The sequence below is a fragment of the Neoarius graeffei genome, chromosome 2 (genome assembly GCF_027579695.1).
Source record: "Neoarius graeffei isolate fNeoGra1 chromosome 2, fNeoGra1.pri, whole genome shotgun sequence".
NCBI classification, from domain to species: domain Eukaryota; kingdom Metazoa; phylum Chordata; class Actinopteri; order Siluriformes; family Ariidae; genus Neoarius; species Neoarius graeffei.
Genome location: NC_083570.1, coordinates 99735387 through 99763081, shown reverse-complemented (window position 1 = coordinate 99763081; position 27695 = coordinate 99735387). Strand labels below are relative to the sequence as shown.

General features: G+C 41.0%; 1 protein-coding gene across 1 annotated transcript in view; it reads right to left on the bottom strand.

The window, feature by feature from the left end:
* trpc3 (transient receptor potential cation channel, subfamily C, member 3) overlaps window positions 1-27695 on the bottom strand; it is a 153255-nt gene that overhangs the window by 108239 nt on the left and 17321 nt on the right. Inside the window, exon 2 of the mRNA XM_060915280.1 lies at window positions 14241-15006. Within this exon, the coding sequence (XP_060771263.1) occupies window positions 14241-15006 (766 nt within the window). The remainder of the gene's footprint in view (window positions 1-14240; window positions 15007-27695) is intronic.

Sequence of the window (27695 nt, the reverse complement as noted above, 5' to 3'; positions counted from 1 at the left end):
CATTGTACAGCCAGCTTTAGATGACAAAACCATTATAAATAGCTGCTGACTGAGAATAAATAAACAAATTATGGGACATTTGATTGTACCATGTGATATGTAATAATTATGACAGGCTTAATCAGATACTTCTGTTGTCTTAGAAGAACATACTGTATGGGTGTGTTCTCTTTACTCAGCACTAAGACTGTGTTCAGTGGCGAACTGTTACAATTAGAGTTGGGACTTGAGTTCAGCCAAAACTTAGCCAGACACCAAAAAAGCAACAGGGCGAAGGATTTTGCAAGGGATTAGCGGCAGGTTGCCAGTGTTCTGTAAAGTTATCCTACCTCTTGGATTTGTCCTACCAAGCCTACTGCGCATGCGCAGAACACATGATGTCATATCTTGGAATTTGGACCGAGTTTTGTCCTACCGATCAGCTGGGCTGATAGAAAATCGGTGAGTATTTGACGCATTTGTAATGCCTAATGTAGGCATATTTGCAATTCAGAAACGTATAAAATACAGTATTTATAAACAAACGAAACGATGCCCCGTCATAACTTTGACTGCACAGTGCCCACTGCGTGACAGAATTAGCAAGTTCGTATACAGACCGTTTTATTATTCAAAACAAGTCATTACAAATTATTTGACTCGGCCAAAGACTCGACCAATGCGCACAAAACATAAAAATCGGCAAATGCATGAAATACTCACCGATTTTCTATCAGCCCAGCTGATCGGTAGGACAAAACTCGGTCCAAATTCCAAGATATGACATCATGTGTTCTGCGCATGTGCAGTAGGCTTGGTAGGACAAATACAAGAGGTAGGATAACTTTACAGAACACCAGGTCACTCCGTTGTGTGTAGCTGTTGATGTTGATTTTAAAAGTAACTAAGTAAATTACACAGGGAAATGAATACTTAAGTCAGAGTGAAAAATACTGTAGTGAGTGTGCAAGAAGAGTCTGGAGACAGAAATCTTAGTTTCTCGGTCGTTAGCCTGTGCTACTTGCTTTCGATAGCAGTGGCTTGACCGCTTTATTAGCATTCACTAATACTACTGGTAAAGCTACACCAGCTGAAAGGTGACTTCACTGCTGCGCTGATTCACAGTTAAAAGAGAACTGAAGTCATTTTTAAACTTGCTTTATTTCTTAATTAACGTGTTATTCAATTACGTTTTCAATTTTAGTAACCTTATATCGTGACTCGTATTGGCAACTAATTGCAATTAAATATTATACTTATCGGTTTTTAGCCGTGTTGAATTTAGTTTGTTTGGTCCACGGCAGGTGTCGCTTATCCGCACGATCTTCACGAGACTTGTGCGAGACTTTGAAACGTGAAGCGTCAGCCAGGTGTCAGTGCCGCCATTTTGAAAACTGTTTTCCAAATGAAATATTGCACAAAAACGAGTTTAAGTGATGATTACTGCCTACTTTTTTCAAACTTTCCTGATTGCTATCAAAACAAACAAAACTTCCGGCTTGATTACGTCAGCATTCGAAAGAGGGCGCGCGCGTCTTTTGACAACGTTGGCAGATGTTGGTCACTCTGATTTCTGCTGTACATTTTACTTCCGTCCTACGATGTCTCGCACAGGTCTCAACGAATCTCGTTTACGGCCGTTGCTTTGACATATGGACTGATATATTACAGAGCATATTTCAAACACTCATAACTTGCTATAGCAGCGACAAAATAGCGATCAAAATGCATTCCTATATTTAATAAAATGAGATAAATAGAATTTTGATAATAAAAAAAAAATTGCCTTCAGTTCTCCTTTAAGCTCACGTTGGCCTACGAGAAGGCCTAGGGTGATCAATTTTTGGTCCCTCCCACTATAAATCAAAATCTGATTGGTTAATCAGTCATCTGTCACTTCCTACATAAACATACACTGCCATGGCCTTCTGTCCTGGCAATGAAGTCTGAACCAATGAGTTAGCTGGCTCTAAACTCTTCTCAGCTTAGAGACAACAAATAAAAAATCTCATTGGATAACTCGATTTTAATGTTTTCAGGACAGTCACGCTTTCATTTCTGAAGCACATTTGATAGAAAATGAGGCCAAATTAGAATTAGAAGAGAATAATTATAATGAAATCGTAAAAGAATGAAAGAAATTAAACATAACATTTGAAATGCTGATATGTCTGGGCCTTCTCTGAAAGCTTTCAAGGCCCTGACGGTTCCCCTCTGACTGTGTTATTCTTTGCTGTTGGGACTCACCGCTTAATGACTAGTGTCTCCTGAGCATGAGCACTTAAAGTTCCTGCCAAATGAATGAAGTTTCAACTCTGAACCAGCTGTTTCAGCATATTGGACCAGCCGCAGCAGAAACAGTGTGAATAAGCAGAGGATCTTGAATGTCCTGAAACTTCTGCTTGGCTGGGTGCTGACAAAATACTTTGTCTGTTTCCTCCAAGAAGAAAACCAACCATGCTGTCAAATTCAATTACTGGCACATACAGTCGTCAAGAACGATTCTTGTCTGAAGGGATTTGATAGGAGGGGCACTGTTGTGCACATTTACCTCATAAAAGCCAGGCTTATTCAGTCCAGAACTGCTGTGTATAAGTGTTATACACTGAGACACTGAGATAAGAGCATCTGCTGAGAAGAGCAAGGGAATTCTAATTAACTGTCTTATCCAGCCCTGCAAATAAAAAGCTCTATGCACTATCATAAAGAAGTAATATTAAAATTTCTAAGTTGTATAAAATGCAATGTGTTTTTCTTTGTTCGTAGAAAAACCCTGAATTGGTGTGATGTTGAATTAAAAAGCATATCAGGCATTTTTTTTTTCCTTTCTGATGAGCAGCAATATGGTTTCCTGCCAGGAAATTTGCTTTGAGAATGTTGATGCTAAAGTATAGAGGAGTTGTGGTACTGCATAAGGAAATCAGGAGTGGAGGAGAAGTATGGAGGAGGCCATGGCCTAATGGTTAGAGAAGCAGCTTTGGGACCAAAAGGTCACTGGTTTGATTTCCTGGACCAGCAGGAATGGCTTAGTGCCCTTGAGCAAGGCACCTAACCCCTGACTGTTCCCCAGGTGGCTCTGGGTGTGTTGTCCTGAGACCAAGATGCTGGCCTCTTCTGCTCCTCGGACTTGCCTGATCTATCTTGATGCCCTATGTCTGTCTGGAGTCTCATCACATCGCTCCTGTAGAGGACGGCCCCCATATGGACAGTCGAAAGTCGCACTTGGAAGATGGTTCTGGACACTTACAGTAATACATTTATGGCTGAGGACTACAGTTGACTTGCTAACTTTAGGACAGTTTTGCACTCAAGTTTCCATCAATGAACAGTTGATAACGTCAACAAAACAGACTTCATGTTAAAATTATAATGAATTTCCTGTTTTCACAGTTATGCTTTGTGACTATATAGGACACAGTTATAGAAGCAAGTTACAACCCCGATTCCAAAAAAGTTGGGACAAAAGTACAAATTGTAAATAAAAACTGAATGCAATGATGTGGAAGTATCAAAATTCCATATTTTATTCAGAATAGAACATAGATGACATATCAAATGTTTAAACTGAGAAAATTTATCATTTAAAGAGAAAAACTAGGTGATTTTAAATTTCATGACAACAACACATCTCAAAAAAGTTGGGACAAGGCCATGTTTACTACTGTGAGACATCCCCTTTTCTCTTTACAACAGTCTGTAAACGTCTGGGGACTGAGGAGACAAGTTGCTCAAGTTTAGGGATAGGAATGTTAACCCATTCTTGTCTAATGTAGGATTCTAGTTGCTCAACTGTCTTAGGTCTTTTTTGTCGTATCTTCCGTTTTATGATGTGCCAAATGTTTTCTACGGGTGAAAGATCTGGACTGCAGGCTGGCAAGTTCAGTACCCGGACCCTTCTACTACGCAGCCCTGATGCTGTAATTGATGCAGTATGTGGTTTGGCATCGTCATGCTGGAAAATGCAAGGTCTTCCCTGAAAGAGACGTCGTCTGGATGGGAGCATATGTTGCTCTAGAACCTGAATATACCTTTCAGCATTGATGGTGTCTTTCCAGATGCGTAAGCTGCCCATGCCATATGCACTAATGCAACCCCATACCATCAGAGATGCAGGCTTCTGAACTGAGCGCTGATAACAACTTGGGTCGTCCTTCTCCTCTTTAGTCCAAATGACACGGCGTCCCTGATTTCCATAAAGAACTTCAAATTTTGATTAGTCTGACCACAGAATAGTTTTCCACTTTGCCACAGTCCATTTTAAATGAGTCTTGGCCCAGAGAAGACGTCTGCGCTTCTGGATCATGTTTAGATACGGCTTCTTCTTTGAACTATAGAGTTTTAGCTGGCAGCGGTGGATGGCACGGTGAATTGTGTTCACAGATAATGTTCTCTGGAAATATTCCTGAGCCCATTTTGTGATTTCCAATACAGAAGCATGCCTGTATGTGATGCAGTGCCGTCTAAGGGCCCGAAGATCACGGGCACCCAGTATGGTTTTCCGGCCTTGACCCTTACGCACAGAGATTCTTCCAGATTCTCTGAATCTTTTGATGATATTATGCACTGTAGATGATGATATGTTCAAACTCTTTGCAATTTTACACTGTCGAACTCCTTTCTGATATTGCTCCACTATTTGTCGGTGCAGAATTAGGGGGATTGGTGATCCTCTTCCCATCTTTACTTTTGAGAGCCACTGCCACTCCAAGATGCTCTTTTTATACCCAGTCATGTTAATGACCTACAGTGGTGCTTGAAAGTTTGTGAACCCTTTAGAATTTTCTATATTTCTGCATAAATATGACCTAAAACATCATCAGATTTTCACACAAGTCCTAAAAGTAGATAAAGAGAACCCAGTTAAACAAAGCGGCTCTGTAGCCGCTTATCCTGTTCTACAAGTTCGCAGGCAAGCTGGAGCCTATCTCAGCTGACTGTGGGTGAGAGGCGGGGTACACCCTGGACAAGTCATCGCAGGACTGACACAGAGACAAACAACCATTCGCACTCACATTCACACCTACGGTCAATTTAGAGCCACCACTTAGCCTAACCTGCATGTCTTTGGACTGTGGGGGAAACCGGAGCACCCGGAGGAAACCCACGCGGACACGGGGAGAACATGCAAACTCCACACAGAAAGGCCCTCGCCGGCCCCGGGGCTCGAACCCAGGACCTTCTTGCTGTGAGGCGACAGCGCTAACCACTACACCACCGTGCTGCCCTGTTAGGAGATATTATTATTATTATTATTATTAATCTTAAAAAAGTTCTTATTATACACAACTGAAGAAATTTTCACTTACTTATGATGTTTCGATGATGCCTTTCTTAGCTGACATCTTGCTCACATCTAACACTTGGGATCTCTGGCCTGCTCCTGTGGAGGACAGCCCCATATGGACAGTCGAAAGTTGCACTTGAAAGATGGCTCTGAACACTTACAGTAATACATTTGCGTTAGATGTGATCAAGATGTCAGCTAAGAAAGACATCGAAACGTCATAAGTAAGTGAAAATTTCTTCAGTTGTGTATAATAAGAACTTTTTTAAGATTATTAATCAACCAACTGGATGAAACTTTTCGAGATTATTATTATTTTCTTTTTTTTAATACTTCTCATCTCATCTCATTATCTCTAGCCGCTTTATCCTGTTCTACAGGGTCGCAGGCAAGCTGAAGCCTATCCCAGCTGACTACGGGTGAAAGGCGGGGTACACCCTGGACAAGTCGCCAGGTCATCACAGGGCTGACACATAGACACAGACAACCATTCACACTCACATTCACACCTACGGTCAATTTAGAGTCACCAGTTAACCTAACCTGCATGTCTTTGGACTGTGGGGGAAACCGGAGCACCCAGAGGAAACCCACGCGGACATGGGGAGAACATGCAAACTCCGCACAGAAAGGCCCTCGCCAGCCACGGGGCTCGAACCCGGACCTTCTTGCTGTGAGGCGACAGCGCTAACCACTACACCACCGTGCCGCCTCCAGAAAAAAAATATTTTCTAAAAACTTTTTTGTCTTTAAAACATACATAAATAAACAAGTGTTGCCAGACAAAACAAACCTCGCCCGGCAGCACTTATTTTATACCTATATGTTGATAATGTACATATACATTACAGAGTAATGTTGATAATGTACAGAGTACAGAGATGGGGTGGAGCGGCTGTCACCGTGGTGTAGAGCCAACAACCTGCTCCTCAACACCTCAAAGACCAAAGAACTCATCATAGACTTCAGGAGAAAGAAAACAGAGGTACCACCACGAATCCTCAATGGGGACTGTGTGGAGAGGGTGGCAGACTTCCGATTCCTGGGAGTCCACATCGAGGAGAGCCTATCCTGGAGCGTGAACACCTCTGAGCTGCTGAAAAAGGCCCTGCAGAGACTGTATTTCCTGAGAATACTCAGGAGGAACAACATCACACAAAGACTGCTGGTATCCTTCTACTGTTCCTCCATTGAGAGCATACTAACATACTGCATGTGTTTATGGTACACCAGCTGCACAGTGGCTCAGAGGAAAGCGCTCTAGAGGGTCATCAACACCACCCAAAAGATCATCGGCTGCCCTCTTCCCAAACTGGAGGAACTACACAGTTCTCATTGTCTCAAAAAAGCCCAGAACATTATAAAAGACACCTACCATCCCGGTCACTCCCTGTTTGAATTGCTGCCTTCAGGCAGATGGTACAGATCAATACACGCAAGGACAAATAGACTCATGCCATGTACACACGTAGCCGGGTATTTTTAAAACCGAACATTTTCCCCCCCTCCGTTTATAAAAATGTTTTATCCACACCACCTCGTCTTCGAAAAAAATCCCTTCCACACATAACCGAACATCTGCGTTTTCAATCACATTCATAAGCATTCCAAACCTGTAGATGGCACTATTTCCCCAAATCCTACCCCCTAATCACATCGCCTGTGCTCTTGGAGCAGTAGTTGGGCTTCTAAAATTAAACATGTAAATAGCACCTGCACAATAATTAACGCTTTCAAGGCACTACTCCGATCCATTACTCTTTAGCTAGCCGCACACTACGCCGATTTTCAGCGTACCGAGCCAACTGAAGTCGCGAGTCAGGCGTAAAGACTAGTTTTCGATGGTACCGACTCATCTCACAGCCGATTCGAAAAACTAATCGGGAGCCAGACTGATCGGCGAGAGTCGCTAGCAATAGCCAATCATATCTTTCGCATATAACACGTGACATCATTAAACACAATTTCTAGCGCGAGAAATAGGTGTTGGTAGCACCTAATGCAGGTATATACTGTAATTCCATAGACTGAAGCTTTATCCATAGACACAGTGGGCTGGAAAGCCACTCTGCTCAAGTTGTGTGGCTGAATTCCAAATCGCTTTAACTCCCCTATATAAGTGCACTATTTAAGGTTGGGAATAATAGCTCATGCAGCCTAGATAGTGCGCTACATATTCCGTGTTGTGTCATTTGTAATTCAGCCTGTAGCATCTTCAAGTGTTGGATTTAACAGTAACTATATCCAATAGCCAATCACAAAGCTATTAAGTTGTCACGTGTCGCTTCAATCGCGACTGCACTCGTCAACAGTCGGGGGATATGTGCGTGCCCTGTCGGGAGTCGGCTCTGAAATGGGTCGGTTCGGTACCGCGTGGATCGCCGTAGTGTGCGGCTAGCTTAAGTCCATGCTTAATCTGGCTTCTGCAGTAAACAAAGGTCGCACGTTTGACGTCAGGGCAGATTTGTTGTCATTTTTTTGGCGCAGATTGTGATGTTCTAAAACGCAAAACTCCGGTTATCTCTGTCTACACGAAAAGGCATACACGGAGTTTTCAAAAATCTTCACTTTGCCCGGAGTTTTTTTAAATATTCGTTTTTGATGTGTTTTCATGTGGATGACAGGCCAAAACGTAGAAAAATATCTTCGATTTAGCAGATACCCGGCTACGTGTGGACGGGGTCTCAGACAGTTTTTATTCAACTGCAATAATAACCCTCAATGCTGCTAAATAATGTGCAATACAAAACCTGACTGTGAAACAGACCGATGTAATGACAAAGTATGCATGTCTGCAGATGTACTGTATGTTCATATGGTTACTGTCTGTCCATACTGTCTTTTTTTTGATGACTGGGTGTGTTCGTAATGACAGGAAGTATGCATGTCTGTACATGCATGTTCATATGACAACTGTGTGTCTGTACTGTCTTTTTTTGCAATGACTGGGTGTGTTTGACTATGTGTTCATGTATGCTGCTAATACTGTTACATGTTTTCTATGTATTCTTTTTAACTCAAATTATATTTTCGAGACTCAATGAATGAGGCACTGACTGGAGAGCACTTTAAATTTCGTTGTACTTGTGACAATGACAATAAAGACCTATTCTATTCTATTCTATTCTATTCTATTCTAATGGTAATATTTCTCAGTCATCAGCTGTCAGGTTATAGTCCTATGAAAATCCATGACCTTGACTTTGACATTTCAAACTCATTCAATGTCAAAGGTCATGGTGGCAACTAAAAGCTCATATGGGACTTCTTATATGTTGATAATGTTAAACATCTGGCTATCATGAACCATTTTAAAGTTATAGCCCTTTGAAAACCCATGACATTGAGTTTGACCTTTCAAGGTCACTCAAGGTCAAAGATCATGGTGCCAAATGAAAGCCCATATGGCACTTCCTGTAAGTTGATAATGGTAAATATCTGTCTCCCATCAGCCGTTTTCAAGTTATAGGCCTCTGAAAATCTGTGACCTTACCTTTCAAGGTCACTCAAGGTCAAAGATCATGGTGCCAAATGAAAGGCCATATGGGAGTTCTTATATGCTCATAATAGTAAACATCTGTCTATCGGCAAACATTTTTGAGTTATAATTGAAAATATGTTATTTTGACCGATGACCTTGACCCTTCTGACTTTTAACCCCTAACTGCTACAGAGACTGTCCAGGCTACCCCATCGTGAAGCATATGGTTGGAAGCAGAATTGAAAGATGCACATTTTGGTCTTGGTTTGAAGTCAAAATGATGAATTTGAAGAAAGTTATCATAAAAGAAACGATTTTGACCTTTCTGGTGACCTTGACCTGACTACCCCAAAATTAATCAGGTAATCTACGGACCATTGCCCACCTACAGTCCTCTCAATAACTGCCGGCAACCGACGATTTTGCTGCCTACAAACGCTCCATTGCCGGCTACTCACAGTGGTTTTTCAAAGAATTGAAATTCATAAGTTTTTACTTCATAATTTATACTTCATAAAAATAAAATTTTGCATTCAGGATCACTCAGAATTCACCATTTAACATCTGCATTTTCAAAATTTTCCAGGGGAGGACCCACGGACCCCCCTCTTTTTTATACATCACGGCGGCGGCTAACGCAGCCTCCGCTCAGCTTACGCTTAACATGGATCCCAGATGTCTGCTATTTAGCGGAATTCCGCTATTTTTCTAGCCAAAGTGTTGTTTTTTTTTAAATCTCTTGTATATCCATTAAAAATATGTTTGTTTAAGTAAAATGACCAGCAGAATACGTTCTGTTTTGGTTTACTTGTTTAGTGATGATTTCGTCGGCTTCGTTTGTTCTCGTTGACATTCGGGAACACTTGGAAGTTAAATTGATGTAAATACCGCGAGACTGTACGCGATAGAACGAGAAAACAATATGGCTGCGCCCATTTGCTAGAAAACGTGTTTTAACTCCGTTCGTGCTTTTGTTTCTAATGCGTTGAACTTAATTCAATATGTCGTGGAAAGCGTAGTTGCGCTTAGCCAGAGAGGAAGTTGAATCCAAGAAGAGATTAATGAATGTGGTGAATACAGAACTTGAAACAAAAGCTCATGCGAACAGAGTAGCCAAGAAACTATCCAAAAGAGCACTGCAGGAACATCAGAAAAAGCAGAAGGAAAGATCAGAGAAACAAAAGCAGAGAAAACTGGAGGAAAGATCACAGAATGCACCCCAGAAAAGAACATTAAATTCCTCTGCAGTGAAACCTTTCAAAAAGAGAGAGGTTTAAATCAAATATCTCCAATATTTGCTGTACATATGTATATATCTAATATTACTGAATCATTGATTTCTGCTCATATTCATGATTTTTGAAAAATGAATGTGGCTTATATTAGACTATTATTGACATTAACTCGCAACAAAAAAATAAACAAATGAGATGAACTATGGATACTATTGTTATATTATAACAAAATCAGTGGAATATTTAGGCAAGTATATTCTTCAAAGCTACATTTTCGTCAAATTTTTATAAATAACAACATTTTTTTTGCCACTTATGTCATGGATTACAAAATATTGCATCAAATAGATACACATTATTGTTAAATTCTGTTGCTTTTCTATGTTAAATCTATGTAAAAAATGTGTTCTATAGCATCTTTAAATGTTAAAATCTCAACAGCTTCAGGGCTTTGCCCCCTGTACCCCCAGCAGGGGTGCTGCCCCTGCACCCCGCAAAGGGCTTGCAGCCCCCTTGACCCATGCTGATAGTTTCTTACATTCCTCTATTTTTTTCAATTACTGCTGGGAACCATGGCTTAACCTCTTTCTTACTTGCCCCTTTCTCAGAAATATATTGAGAGGGCTACACCTACCATGAAAATTTGAAGTCAATAGGTGCAACCGTCTAGACGCTAGATTGTTAAAAGGCAGACAGACAGACAAACAAAGCACACTGATTACAGTACCCTGCTTACTCAGTCAGGGGCAAGGTAAATATTACATATTTTAAGATCTGAATGTTAAAAATTTTGGACAAGATTTTTTTTCAGACTTACAGTTTTGGGCTTTTTACTTATTTACAATTCAATTACTTTTTAATATAAGTACTATTTAGACAGAAAAAATCATACATCATGCAGTCATTTGCATGAAAGGGTTAATCAAATCAGCACCATGCACCACAAGCTGAACAACAATCAATCAAAGTTATATCAGTTAGTGTAGGTGAACATGAAAGCCATAAAATATCAAAAATCACACACTAGAAACATACCTTATACTCGGTGTGTAAATGCGTAAAACTTTATAAATGTACAGTGGTGCTTGAAAGTTTGTGAACCCTTTAGAATTTTCTATATTTCTGCATAAATATGACCTAAAACATCATCAGATTTTCACACAAGTCCTAAAAGTAGATAAAGAGAATCCAGTTCAACAAATGAGACAAAAATATTGTACTTGGTCATTTATTTATTGAGGAAAATGATCCAATATTTCATATCTGAGAGTGGCAAAAGTATGTGAACCTTTGCTTTCAGTATCTGGTGTTTGTGACCCCCTTGTGCAGCAATAACTGCAACTAAACGTTTGCGGTAACTGTTGATCAGTCCTGCACACCGGCTTGGAGGAATTTTAGCCCATTCCTCCGTATAGAACAGCTTCAACTCTGGGATGTTGGTGGGTTTCCTCACATGAACTGCTCGCTTCAGGTCCTTCCACAACATTTCCATTGGATTAAGGTCAGGACTTTGACTTGGCCATTCCAAAACATTAACTTTAATCTTCTTTAACCATTCTTTGGTAGAACGACTTGTGTGCTGAGGGTCGTTGTCTTACTGCATTACCCACCTTCTCAGTTCATGGACAGATGTCCTGACATTTTCCTTTAGAATTCGCTGGTATAATTCAGAATTCATTGCTCCATCAATGATGGCAAGCCGTCCTGGCCCAGATGCAGCAAAACAGGCCCAAACCATGATACTACTACCACCATGTTTCACAGATGGGATAAGGTTCTTATGCTGGAATGTACTGTAGTGTTTTCCTGTCTCCAAACAAAACGCTTCTCATTTAAACCAAAAAGTTCTATTTTGGTCTCATCCGTTAACAAAACAGTTTTCCAATAGCCTTCTGGCTTGTCCATGTGATCTTTAGCAAACTGCAGACAAGCAGCAATGTTCTTTTTGAAGAGCAGTGGCTTTCTCCTTGAAACCCTGCCATGCACACCATTGTTGTTCAGTGTTCTCCTGATGGTGGACTCATGAACATTAACATTAGCCAATGTGAGAGAGGCCTTCAGTTGCTTAGAAGTTACCCTGGGGTCCTTTGTAACCTCGCCGACTATTACACGCCTTGCTCTTGGAGTGATCTTTGTTGGTCGACCACTCCTGGGGAGGGTAACAGTGGTTTTGAATTTCCTCCATTTGTACACAATCTGTCTGACTGTGAATTGGTGGAGTCCAAACTCTCTAGAGATGGTATTGTAACCTTTTCCAGCCTGATGAGCATCAACAACACTTTTTCTGAGGTCCTCAGAAATCTCCTTTGTTTGTGCCATGATACACTTCCACAAACATGTGTTGTGAAGATCAGACTTTGATAGATCCCTGTTCTTTAAATAAAACAGGGTGCCCACTCACACCTGATTGTCGTCCCATTGATTGAAAACACCTGACTCTAATTTCACCTTCTGCTAATCCTCGAGGTTCACATACTTTTGCCACTCACAGATATGTAATATTGGATAATTTTCCTCAATAAATAAATGAAAAAAATATAATATTTTTTGTCTCATTTGTTGAACTGGGTTCTCTTTATCTACTTTTAGGACTTGTGTGAAAATCTGATGATGTTTTAGGTCATATTTATGCAGAAATATAGAAAATTCTAAAGGGTTCACAAACTTTCAAGCACCACTGTACACGACAAAGCAAGACACAGCTAAAGCTGACCAGATACAGATGAGAGCAAGAATAAACATCTATCCATCCATCCATCATCTGTAGACACTTATCCTGTTCTACAAGTTCGCAGGCAAGCTGGAGCCTATCCCAGCTGACTGTGGGTGAGAGGCGGGGTACACCCTGGACAAGTCATCGCAGGACTGACACAGAGACAAACAACCATTCGCACTCACATTCACACCTACGGTCAATTTAGAGCCACCACTTAGCCTAACCTGCATGTCTTTGGACTGTGGGGGAAACCGGAGCACCCGGAGGAAACCCACGCAGACACGGGGAGAACATGCAAACTCCACACAGAAAGGCCCTCGCCGGCCACAGGGCTCGAACCCAGGACCTTCTTGCTGTGAGGCAACAGTGCTAACCACTACACCACCGTGCCGCCCCACGAATAAACAACAGTAATAAAATTCGTTGTCGTATTTCATTGACAAATCAGCTTGAGTGAGTCAATAATGGCCTTTAATTAATAACAGTTGCTGAACGTCAAAGTAAGCCACTTTGGAAAAAAACAAAACAAAACATGAGCTAAATTAGCAAATGCAAATTTATTTACAGCAAGTGCCTCTACCATCCAATAAAGCTCTATCCAGGTCATTTCCGCTGATCAGATGCCAGACTAATCTCCCAGCATGCATTGCTATTGAGCACCTGTGCCAAGATCTTGATGATCTCAAGTTTATTGCTCTCAGCAAGGGTCATATCACCTCTCAGGATGAAAACACACACCACAACTACATAGGAAACCCAAATGTACAACATACGATCGACAATAGGGACAAGAACCTTCACGTTTCTTCAAATCCATGTCCTAAATTCCATGCACAATGCAGCGTGTTCAGCTCAATGAAATGGACAAAAATAGCAAACTGTACCAATGGACGTCTCATTGACCCAGGTCATCCTTTTTATGTTATAATGAACTTGTTATTTTAAAATGTCCCAAATATATGTTACATATACAGTACCAGTCAAACGTTGAGACACACTTACTCAGTACTATGAATGAATAAGTAAGTATGTCCAAACATTTGACCGGTACTATACATCTTTTATTATTATGGAAACAGACACACATTGTTTTCTATGCTCAGAAACAATCCCGATGGCAAGAGTGTGTGCCCAGATGGAAATGTAAATAAAAGATGAAGAGACAGAGAATAAAATATATTTTGTTCATGACTCAGAGCAAAATAATTGGAACATTGGTTTCTAAAATGATAGTTCATATTCATTAGGGTACTTGAACCTAGTACATTGTGTACGGAATGGAAAAAAAAACCCATTAGCATTGTGAGACTTTGAGTAAATATTTCAAAATGGACCATTTTGAAGACAACATGTTAATAGGGTTGTGAATTTGAAATAATTTGCATAGCTAAAGTTGTCTGAAAAGTTACATCTTCATGAAATAAAATCCAACCACTTTACCCTTGTTTGTTCAAATCTATGCAAATCTCTCATTCAATTCGGATTTAAGTATATGAAAAGAAAAGTTCAAAAATCTGCTGGTTTAAGCATTGACAGCCATCGTACCTTAAACTCCTTCTCGATGTTGGCCAGTTTGGCAAGCTCATTGCTGAGCTCCAGAGCAGTGAGAACAGGGTCTTCACTGGAGAGTGAGAGGTATGCCGGGCTAGCCAGACCACGGTATGCATTGATTCTGGACCTGGAGTGGCTGAACGAGTCCTTCCTGTGTTTCTCGGTACAGTCGGCGCACTTGCAGAAGTAGTCGTGTGGCCTCTCAATGCGTGCACCTTTCATCAGCAGCATGTGCACCACTTCGTATTTGTGGCAGTGGGCGGCTAGGATGATGGGTGTGATGTCAGGTGAGAAGCGAGTGCCGTCTTCGTCGTACGAATAAAAGTCATCGTCTTGTAGCTCGCATGGGCTACGTGTGAGCCTTTCTCCACCAGCAAATGATGGGTGGCCCAGCAGTGCCTCTACAATGCGCACGTAGCCCTTTGAGATGGCCAGCAGGAGAGCATCGCCGACACGTGCCAGGTTCTCTCGCCGCAAGAGCAGCTCGGTTACCTCCAGGTGCTCATTGCCAACAGCCAACTGCAGCCCATTTTGGCCCATGTAATCCACACAGTTCACATTAAGGGTGAGCGATTCTTCCAGCATCTTACGCACGACTGGGATGTTGCCGTACTCAGTTGCTTCAAGGAAACGCTCTTCCTCGGCTGTCAGGCTGCTTCCACGTGCATTGAACATGAACGCTGGGCCACGAACTGCCTGCCGACGACCCTTCTCACGCTGCAGAGTCATCCTCCGAGCTGGAAAAGTGTCCAGAGATTTCCTGGAAGAAGAAATAAACAACAGATTTGCACCTTGGAAATAAGGTTGTCTGGTTTAAGGATCCAGATGTACCGGTACTAAGATGTCCTAATGCTCTGTCTAAGGATCTAGCTGTACTAAGATTAAACTTCCAGACCCTCCGAATTCATGTGAGTGGAAACAGCAATGCATTCCCCCGCTTGCTTTCGTCTAATATGCTAACCTATGTTGACATTGTCTCATCAGGTAGCCACCTCTGAGAAAGAGCAGATGATTGACATTTGGTTTGGACTATTAACTCCCAGGGGAGGTCTGGTGACAGATGAAGTGAACACAGTGAGAGAAGCCATCTTGGGAAGGATCCCTGTGGGTAGTGCAAGCTCATCCTGGGTTTAATAGCTTTTTAATAAAACACAACAGATGCTACAGGTGGATGCCTCTTCACAACTCCGTCTGTGCCAGTTTTAGGAAACGGAAACCATTTATGAACACAGAAGAAATTTTTTTTAAATTTATTTGATGAATGTATATTTTTATTAATTTTATAAATAATAATAATAAGAAAAAAAATAATTTTGAATATTCTTCTTTTAAAGTATTACACTATTAGACTTTCTCTAATTGAAATAGACACATTTTGCTGTTTTGAGTGCGATATTGTTCATAGCTGAACATTTACTTCTCATCTCATTATCTCTAGCCGCTTTATCCTGTTCTACAGGGTCGCAGGCAAGCTGGAGTCTATCCCAGCTGACTACGGGTGAAAGGCAGGGTACACCCTGGACAAGTCGCCAGGTCATCACAGGGCTGACACATAGACACAGACAACCATTCACACTCACATTCACACCTACGGTCAATTTAGAGTCACCAGTTAACCTAACCTGCATGTCTTTGGACTGTGGGGGAAACCGGAGCACCCGGAGGAAACCCACGTGGACACGGGGAGACAAGCCAGAAGGCTATTGGAAAGATGTTTTGTGGACGGATGAGACCAAAATAGAACTTTTTGGTTTAAATGAGAAGCGTTACGTTTGGAGAAAGGAAAACACTGCATTCCAGCATAAGAACCTCATCCCATCTGTGAAACATGGTGGTGGTAGTATCATGATTTGGGCCTGTTTTGCTGCATCTGCACCAGGACGGCTTGCCATCATTGATGGAACAATGAATTCTGAATTATACCAGCGAATTCTAAAGGAAAATGTCAGGACATCTGTCCATGAACTGAATCTCAAGAGAAGGTGGGTCATGCAGCAAGACAACGACCCTAAGCACACAAGTCGTTCTACCAAAGAATGGTTAAAGAAGAATGAAGTGAATGTTTTGGAATGGCCAAGTCAAAGTCCTGACCTTAATCCAATCGAAATGTTGTGGAAGGACCTGAAGCGAGCAGTTCATGTGAGGAAACCCACCAACATCCCAGAGTTGAAGCTGTTCTGTACGGAGGAATGGGCTAAAATTCCTCCAAGCCGGTGTGCAGGACTGATCAACAGTTACCGGAAATGTTTAGTTGCAGTTATTGCTGCACAAGGGGGTCACACCAGATACTGAAAGTAAAGGTTCACATACTTTTGCCACTCACAGATATGTAATATTGGATCATTTTCCTCAATAAATAAATGACCAAGTATAATATTTTTGTCTCATTTGTTTAACTGGGTTCTCTTTATCTACTTTTAGGACTTGTGTGAAAATCTGATGATGTTTTAGGTCATATTTATGCAGAAATATAGAAAATTCTAAAGGGTTCACAAATTTTCAATCACCACTGTATTTTTCATCCTTTTTTATGAAATGATGTTTGTGAGTAATAAATGCTAAATAGAATTACAATCTCAAGAGTCTCAAGTGTCCATCAGCTCCCCTTTACAAGAGCCTCAGTGGAGCAGGGAACCGTATTTCTAAGAGCAGATCCGCACACACTCGCTCCAGTTTACAGTCTCTTCACTACTGAGTGGTTGAAGACGAGAGAGTCGTTTAATTTGGAACCAGATGTGAACATCCACAGTGTTTTCCACAGCCTATTTCGACCAATATTATTGCTCGTAATGTCTGCTTATCCAATGGGCTCTTTAAGACATGGCCTCAGTCTATTGCACAACTCGATTTATACAGAGAATCTGATTTCATTTCGGTGGAGAAAATCACCAGCATTTTGCAAATAGTCTTCAGTTTGGCTTTGCAGCTTAAATTTTTATAATACGTTTAGAATGAAATGTTGTGCCTTTATACTGCATATATACCCTAAATTACATTTTGAAGCCTTGTGAGAATATGAACTGTGCTTTACCTCTCCTCTACAGGAGGGTTCGTAAAAGCTCATACCACAGAGGTTAGTGCTTTCTTACACCTAACAGGGTACGTCTTTGCACATTTGCACTGTGTGATCACTTTTTACACCTCAGGCAACTTACACTAAAGTATTATTCCCCCTTAAGTGTTTCTGTTTGTGGTATTAACCTTTTACTTAAAGAAGATTTGAACTGTTTTGCCAGTATGTTAAGCTATACAAACTGCAGACTACAACTCAATCAATACTTATTAGATTAAGTAGTTAATTCAATAACGAACTGGGGGAAAAAAAGAAATACACACTAAATAATCCATGCAAAATACTAATTAATTCAATAATTAAATATGCACTTCCAATGGTCGCCTGGCGGCACGGTGGTGTAGTGGTTAGCGCTGTCGCTTCACAGCAAGAAGGTCCGGGTTCGAGCCCCGTGGCTGGCGAGGGCCTTTCTGTGTGGAGTTTACATGTTCTCCCCTTGTCCGCGTGGGTTTCCTCTGGGTGCTCCGGTTTCCCCCACAGTCCAAAGACATGCAGGTTAGGTTAACTGGTGACTCTAAATTGACCGTAGGTGTGAATGAGAGTGTGAATGGTTGTCTGTGTCTGTGTCAGCCCTATGATGACCTGGCGACTTGTCCAGGGTGTACCCCGCCTTTCGCCCGTAGTCAGCTGGGATAGGCTCCAGCTTGCCTGCGACCCTATAGAACAGGATAAAGCGGCTAGAGATAATGAGATGAGATGAGATGGTCGCCTGGCCCCTCCCCATCTCCACTCCAGCCCAGCCTGCAGAAGACTGCGATCTGTCTAACTAAACACGGCTCCAATGTAAATAAGGTTTATCTTTTTGGATTCTGTGTATAATAAAGTTTAAACAAACAAATCTGTCCTGTTTTCCCGTTGGTGGAATGACCTTCCCATTGAGGTCAGAAATGCTGACTGCCTGACCACCTTCAAGTGCAGACTGAGGACTCACCTCTTCAGGCTGCACCTCTCCCCTACTTCCCTGCCCTCTGTGTAACCACATATCGGTCTAGACCAGGGGTTCTCAAACTTTTCTACTTTAAGGCCCACCTATTCATACTTGGAATGAGTTGGGGCCCAACAAAAAAAGACCCCCAATTATTTTGGCTCATCTATTCTATTAGAATCTAATAATCTACTGTAAAGCGTATTAATGGGATGCAACACTACTCCCTGTTACAGATGGGAGCCCAGGAATTAAATAAATGCAATAAAACAAACAGTTTTTAATTGTAGGTATTGTATTTAGAACTGTATGGATGTGCCAGAAGTCAACATAAAACCATGCATGCAGGGCATGCACGGTCATCGGCCTTATCAGTGGAGGGGACGAGACTGCATACAGGGACGAGGTCAACATGCTGGCAGATTGGTGTTCTGCACACAACCTGCTGCTCAACACCAGCAAAACTAAGGAGATGGTGATTGACTTCAGGAAACACAGGGGGGATCCAGCCCCACTGAGCATCAACGGGGACTGTGTCCAGCGGGTGTCCTCCTTCACACTGCAAAAAATAAAAATCTTAGGAAGTTTATTTGTCTATTTTCAAGTCAAAACATCTCATCTCATTATCTCTAGCCGCGTTATCCTTCTACAGGGTCGCAGGCAAGCTGGAGCCCATTACAGCTGACTACAGGCGAAAGGTGGGGTACACCCTGAACAAGTTGCCAGGTCATCACAGGGCTGACACATAGACACAGACAACCATTCACACCTACGGTCAATTTAGAGTCACCAGTTAACCTAACCTGTATGTCTTTGGACTGTGGGGGAAACTGGAGCACCCGGAGGAAACCCACGCGGACACGGGGAGAACATGCAAACTCCGCACAGAAAGGCCCTCACCAGCCACGGGGCTCGAACCCGGACCTTCTTGCTGTGAGGCGACAGCGCTAACCACTACACCACCGTGCCACCCCGTCAAAACATCTAGCCACCCTTATTATAAGACATAATTGCCCAACAAGCAAAACCTCATTTAGCTAGAAAGGCTAGTTTTTAGACAGTCCATCTTGAAAATCTTGTATAGACAAAATGTCTTGGAAAAGTCTTATTTGGAGCACCTCTGAAAATAAAACAAGTTTTTTTTTTAAACAAGTAAGTACATTCTGGACATTTGTCAAATGCGGTTCATCTTGTTTCAAGAAAAAAAACAGAGTATGCTTGTTTTGGGAATAAATGAACTTTACTGTAATCTTTGAATCTTTCATTACACTCTAGACCAGACAAGTGCCTTGAAAAAGGCTATGAGTGAGTGGAGGACAAGTTCAGTGGTTTGTTTTTTTTCCCACCCACTCGTGAGGTTTTTGTTTATGTGTATGAGGGGTTTACAAGATCAGGCACCAAACAAACAAACAAACAAACAAACAAACAAACAAACAAACAAACAAACAAACAAAGAGTCAGTGCCCCCAAAATGCATTGTTGCTTTGGCGTTGTGTAAGCACTGTAAGTCAAAATGTGTAGACGTTTGGTCACCTTGCATATCTTTAGTTTACTGCGACTGTTTACTCAGTCATTCAGATTGAGGTCCTTCTAGATGCTGTACACACTCTAGACCAGACAAGTGCCTTCAAAAAGGCTATGAGTGAGTGGAGGGAGTTTTAGTGAGGTCTTTTTTGAATACTGTGAGTTAAGTTCAGTGGTTTTTTTTGTTTGTTTGTTTTTTGTGCCTGATCTTGTAAACCCCTCGTACACATGAATAGTCAGTGCCCCCAAAATGCACTGTTGCTTTGGCGTTGTGTAAGCACTGTAAGTCAAAATGCGTAGACTTTTTTTATTATTATTTTTTTTTTTTGGTGCCTGAGGTCCTGGGGAAGTGGAATCTTAAGAGCTGTTTTAATGTTTGAATGTTGAAATGGGAAAAAAAATAAACTTGTTGCAATGCTACACGTGTCGTCAACTTGATTCAAGATAGTCTCTGGTCTCATATCTAGAGTATTTTACTAATTACTGGTCACAAAAGGAGAATCTTTTAAGCTAGCAATGCTTAGTTGTAGAATTTAACAATCCTAATAATATTTATCTTAAATTCAGTTTTTACTGCTAAGACTTTGTCATGAATTTAAGTGAAATACCCTTAAAATGAAATAAATAAAAATGACTTGAATGGCTAAATGTAAGGAGTACGATCTTGTTATAAGAACTATTTTGATTATTGTGAGTTAATCAGATCTCGCATAATAAGTTCCCCAATCTTATTTTGGAATTATTTCATCTAAAAACAGGTTAGATTTTTCATCTTACTTTAAGAAATCTTACCAAGTCAAATTTGACTAGTTCCATTGGCTGATTTTTTTCACCTGATTCAAGCAAATATGCTTTGTTTTAATCTTTTATTTCTTATTTTTGAAAGGCCATTTTTTGCAGTGCAGGTTCTTTGGGACACATATAGCCGAGGACCTCTCCTGGACTGCCAATGCATCCGCGGTGGTAAAAAAGGCCCGACAGAGACTCCCCTTCCTAAGGATACTCAGAAGGAACCATCTGGAGGAGAAACTGTTAGTGGCCTTTTACCGCAGCACCATCGAGAGCGTCCTGACGTACTGTATTACAGCTTGGTACGCCAACTGCTCTGTGGCAGAAAGAAAGAACCTGCAGAGGGTCATTAAAACTGCACAACACATCACTGGCAGTCCCCTACCCTCGCTAGAAGACATCGCTAGCACACGGTGTCTCAGGAGAGCGAGGGCAATCACTGCTGACCCCTCACACCCGGGACAGCACCTGTTTACCCTCATGCCCTCTGGCAGGAGATACAGGTGCCTCAAAAGCAGGACAAACAGATTTAAAAACAGTTTCTTTCCCTGGGCCATCAGGTCCCTGAACTCATAAGAGAGTGTACGTATGCTAGTGTAATGTGTAAATATGCATTCCTTTCTTATTTCTATTTTACTCCTTTCTTATTCTTATTTTACAGTTTTACTGTTTTCTTTTAATATTTTACTTTTTTTTATGCCTCCGCCACCGTAAGGTGCAGGAGGCATTATGTTTTCGGGTTGTCCGTCTGTCCGTCCGTGCGTCCGTCTGTCCCGAAACCTTGTGAACGCGATATCTCAAAGGCTAATGAAAGGAATTTCACCAAACCTTCACCATTTGTGCGCTTTGGGACAAACATGAACTGATTACATTTTGAGATCAAAAGGTCTAAGGTCAAGGTCACTGTGAGGTCAAATATCTGTCCGAAAACCTTGTGAACACAATATCTCCAAGGCAAATGAAAAGAATTTCACCAAACTTTCACCATGTGTGCATTTGGGGGCAAAGATAAACTGATTACATTTTGAGATCAAAAGGTCTAAGGTCAAGGTCACTGTGAGGTCAAATGTCTGTCTGAGAACATTGTGAACACAATATCTCCAAGGCAAATCAAAGGAATTTCACCAAACCTTCACCATTTGTGCACTTTGTGACAAACATGAACTGATTAGATTTTGAGATCAAAAGGTCTAAGGTCAAGGTCACTGTGAGGTCAAATGTCTGTCCAAGAGCATTGTGAACACAATATCTCCAGGGCAAATCAAAGGAATTTCTCCAAACTTTCACCATTTGTGCATTTGGGGACAAAGATAAACTGATTAGATTTTGAGATCAAAAGGTCTAAGGTCAAGGTCACTGTGAGGTCAAATGTCTGTCCGAAAACCTTGTGAACACAATATCTCCAAGCCTAATACAAGTAATTTCACCAGGTCAAGATTACTGTGAGGTCAAATGTCCATCCCCAAATCACAACTTAATAAGGCATTGGCGTTGAGTTCTATCTAGTTGCTTTTTTTAAAAAATATTTATTATGCACCGGCTGGAGAAGCACTGCAATTTCATTGTATACCTGATGTGCAATGACAATAAAGATTCTATTCTATTTATTCTCAGTCAAAAGGGATTAATGATCCAAAACTGGAGTCTGGTACATTAACACAAGAACTTATTGCCATGTTTGTGTTCAGCAAACAAGCAAGTTATTAAAACCAAGAAGTGGATATACAGTGGTGCTTGAAAGTTTGTGAACCATTTAGAATTTTCTATATTTCTGCATAAATATGACTTAAAACATCATCAGGTTTTGACACAAGTCCTAAAAGTAGATAAAGAGAACCCAGTTAAACAAATGAGACAAAAATATTATACTTGGTCATTTATTTATTGAGGAAAATGATCCAATATTACATATTTGAGAGTGGCAAAAGTATGTGAACCTCTAGGATTAGCAGTTAATTTGAAGGTGAAATTAGAGTCAGGTGTTTTCAATCAATGGGATGACAATCAGGTGTGATGGACACCCTGTTTTATTTAAAGAACAGGGATCTATCAAAGTCTGATCTTCACAACACATGTTTGTGGAAGTGTATCATGGCACGACCAAAGAAGATTTCTGAGGACCTCAAAAAAAGTGTTGTTGATACTCATCAGGCTGGAAAAGGTTACAAAACCATCTCTAAAGAGCTTGGACTCCACCAATCCACAGTCAGACAGATTGTGTACAAATGGAGGAAATTCAAGACCATTGTTACCCTCCCCAGGAGTGGTTGACCAACAAAGATCACTCCAAGAGCAAGGCGTGTAATAGTCGGTGAGGTCACAAAGGACTCCAGGGTAACTTCTAAGCAACCAAAGGCCTCCAAAGGTTGCAAGGAGAAAGCCACTGCTCTCCAAAAAGAACATTTCTGCTCGTCTGCAGTTTGCTAAAGATCATGTGGACAAGCCAGGAGACTATTGGAAAAATGCTTTATGGACGGATGAGACCAAAATAGAACTTTTTGGTTTAAATGAGAAGCGTTATGTTTGGAGAAAGGAAAACACTGCATTCCAGCATAAGAACCTTATCCCATCTGTGAAACATGGTGGTGGTAGCATCATGGTTTGGGCCTGTTTTGCTGCATCTGGGCCAGGACGACTTGCCATCATTGATGGAACAATGAATTCTGAATTATACCCGTGAATTCTAAAGGAAAATGTCAGGACATCTGTCCATGAACTGAATCTCAAGAGAAGGTGGGTCATGCAGCAAGACAATGACTCTAAGCACACAAGTCATTCTACCAAAGAATGGTTAAAGAAGAAGAAAGTTAATATTTTGGAATGGCCAAGTCAAAGTCCTGACCTTAATCCAATCGAAATGTTGTGGAAGGACCTGAAGTGAGCAGTTCATGTGAGGACACCCACCAACATCCCAGAGTTGAAGCTGTTCTGTACGGAGGAATGGGCTAAAATTCCTCCAAGCCGGTGCGCAGGACTGATCAACAGTTACCGGAAACGTTTAGTTGCAGCTATTGATGCACAAGGGGGTCACACCAGATACTGAAAGCAAAGGTTCACATACTTTTCCCACTTACAGATATGTAATATTGGATCATTTTCCTCAATAAATAAATGACCAAGTATAATATTTTTTTTGTCTCATTTGTTTAACTGGGTTCTCTTTATCTACTTTTAGGACTTGTGTGAAAATCTGATGATGTTTTAGGTCATATTTATGAAAAAATATAGAAAATTCTAAAGGGTTCACAAACTTCCAAGCAACACTGTATGCATACTATTAATTAACTTAATGTGAAGATAATTAACAGATAATCAACAAATTTAAGTTTTTTTTTAAAGATTGTGTTTATTTTTAGTCTTTTGTATTTGTAATTATTTGTATTTGTACATGCACAATCCCACCAGCTCTGCTGATCAACTCATCATGTTTAAATAATGCCATTCATTCAATCATTCATTATGAGTTGGAAAATTATCCATCCTTTGAGTTCCCCGACATCTCAAACTACCTGGTGCTGCAGACATCATTCTACACGGACACACATATGAAAACCTGAAAGAGCACGGAGGAGTGTAACTTTTACATGTGGCTGGGTTAAAGATCTGGGGATCAGGACACTACAAGATTAATCCTGTAATGTTTTTGCCCGGGTAAGGAGGAATTTCTGGGCTTTGTATGCATCTTTGCAATGGTTGCTAAGACGCTACAAGTTTTAGTATCAGGTGTAAACAAACCACAGCTGCTTGATTCTCAATCCTCCCTGCTCTTCTCCTCCAACAGGCATCACAAAATCCATAGAATTTACCCACAAATGTATTTATTTACTCAGCCTACTGCTCTCGCTCTCTCTCTCTCTCTCTGTGCACGCATGTGCAGGTTAAATGTAGAGGAGGAATGTGACAAAATAAAAACTTGTTCTTCTTAATTTACCCACAAATCTATTTATTCCATTTGAAGAAGTGTTCGGCAAACCAGCTAGCAGATTTGGGACACAACAACATCCTGAACTATTTAGTATTTGGCTTCAAACTTGAAAAAAACAATTTGTGGCCCACTAGATGGTGCTTCACGGCCCACTAATGGGCCATGGCCCAGTGGTTGACTAACACTGGTCTAGACCAACTCAGGCTGTGTATTGTCTCACCTGAGGTTAGCCCTTTGAGTTCTTTATTTAGTTTCACTTAGTATGGTTGGTTTGTTTCCTTGGCTGTTTGAGTATTGGTACTTCAACAGTATATTACACTAGGTATTGCTGTCACTTGTTCAGTTGGCACTAGAACTTTCTTTTCTAGAAGTTCAGCACTTTGTGTACCTGACTTTTGCACTCATTGTACATTGCTCTAGATAAGAGCGTCTGCTGAATGCCATGTAATGTAATGTACTTGAAATATAATTTATTTATTCTGTTCCTCTGGGTGCTCTGGTTTCCTCCCACAGTCCAAAGACATATGGATTAGGTCAGCCTGCTACTCTCAATTGCCCATGGATGTGAATGTGAGTGTGAATGGTTGTTTGTCTCTGTGTTAGCCCTGCGATAGACTTGGGACCTGCCCATGGTGAACCCCGCATCTCACCCGCAGTCAGCTGGGATTGGTTCCCGCTTCTGCCTGCGACCCTGACAGATAAGTGCTATAGATAATGGATGGTTGGGTAGATGGATGAATTAATTAAAGGGAACGTGCCAAGGAGAACAATTTTTCTTGTTGTTTTTGGACTAAGGTATGTTGATGTGACTTGAGGACATACTGGGCCTTTCGGAGTGGACTGTTACCTTCCCAGTCTGTAACAGTCACAAAACAAAACTAGGCAGTGAGAACAGGCCAGTGACAAAAGCTCATTCTTCTTATATAGAACCTCCTCTCGTTTATTATGGTACCACCCCTCATTGACATGTGTTCATAAATATAAATGTAATTATTCTATCCACATTCGCTGGATATGAGCAATGGCATGCTCTGATTGACTACTCTACTACTAGGATATCAGCTCATATACCATGAGTAGAGAAAAACAAAATGGTGGAGCGTGTTGCTGAACCAACCGAGGATGAAATAAAAACTCTACTCGAAAACAAAACCCCAAAAACTACTACAAAAAAACAACAAAATATGGAATAAAAGTATTTGATGGCAAGAAAGTATCTTTTTGTTTTTTTCAAGAATTATTATTATCACATTTTTCACAAATTGCTACTGTCATTTCACCAGTTTATTTACATTCTAAGCGGAAATGATTTTCTCAGACGTTTCGTATAAAGTTCTTATTTATCAAATTTGCAAAAAAAAAAATGCTCTGTTTTTCAAAATCCAGTGAATGTGGATAGAATAAAACAGTTATTCCACTCAATCTCATCGTACATGCCTTATAGCCAACTCAGTGCTACGCGCCTCATCAGCTATCAGCTCATGTACAACTTGATTTTGTGGAATAACTGTTAACTGTTAAATGTAACTATAAATATAGAATTTAACTGCTTCATTCATATGCTATTTGACCCACTCTTTTGCAGTGTGCTTGAGAAAACTTCATAAAAACAGCAACATGAAAACTGCAGAACAATTCTGAGGGTGTGGATGACAGAGTTCTCATTTAAATATCTTAGCCAATCAGAGCAAAGCTATTTACATATTGTAATACTCTTAGGGTTTGTATGGAATGAGGAAGTGGGAGACAGGCTTGATAACTCAAGGTACATTTTTTAATTTTGTTTTACTATCACTTTTCAGCAACTTTAATTTAGTTCTGTGCACTTGGGCACACACACACACACACACACGCACACATGGCGCTGGGTTTATCCGCTCTTTCTCTCTGGTTACTGGCTTTTTTCTTTGCAAGAACACAAGAGACACATATAAATAAATCACCAGTAATCAAACACAGATGAAATTCATCGTGCTGGCTGTCGGTTCTACCGGACTCCTCACTGCCCACAGCTGATGCTCGATCACTCCCCTGCTGCCACATATATCTAAAATTTAAAATTTAAAAGCACATCTGCAAAATCAGCCTGTCTTATCAGGGTTAGAAAAGGTTTTCAACAGAATGAGGAAAAATATATAAAGCCAGGGATTTTTTTTCAATAACACACTCTAAAAAGTTACAAAAGCATTTTAGCGAATAACATAAAACAATCGAAGTGTATGGCATGTTACCTTTAAATTAATCAAGAGAACTGAAAATGTACCCACGACTTATTACACACAAAACAAAATCATATGAAACTCAGTGTTGCTAAGTGTTTTATCTCTTTGCGTCATTCTGAGTATTTTTTAAATGGATTTTTCCTCTAAAGCCAGTTAAGGAGATCTTTTCAAACTGCTGCTCATTCTGTGTCACAGGGCAACAGAACACACTCGTACTCCTTTTCGATCAACAGGGAACGGGTTCCATGCACCAGTGTTGTAGTCGAGTCACTAAACCTCGAGTCCGAGTCCAGTCTCGAGTCCCCAGTGTTCAAGTCCAAGTCATTAAACCAAATTTCGAGTTGAGTCCACTATTGATCCAAGTCAAGTCTGAGAACAAAACTCCAACCGCACCATTTGACGGTGGTTGTTGCTGCCTTTATGTGAAAGCGTCTCTGCTACTGTGTTGGACTAACATTACTGCTCAACTGCCCCGTTTTAGTTAACAGGCTACAGATAAAAAACTTGTTCATCGCTCAGCAAGCCACGCCCACTATCAACAGGGCAAATAACATGAGAGAGGGTTAACACTAGCTAGTTCACCACTCAGCAAGCAAGCCCTGCTATCAACAGAGCAATGAACATAGTGTGTCACTTCCTTCTCTGGGTGGAGTCTTGCCAAATGATAATTGAAGTTTGAAGTTGTCCCCATCATCTCCTCGATAGTTCTTCTACACATGGAACACATAGCAGTGCATTTTTTCCCATTGCACGAGAAGTCTGTATAAGCAAAGCAGACAATTCTAGGGGCTTCTCTCCAGGCATTTTAGCACCATTGACGTTAGTTTGTTCCTGAACATGATGTATGAACAGGTAAATGTGCATTCTCTTGCACAAAATTATTACAAAAATTAATGTAGATATAAGTATCTTAGGCGGCACGGTGGTGTAGTGGTTAGCGCTGTCGCCTCACAGCAAGAAGGTCCGGGTTCGAGCCCCGTGGCCGGCGAGG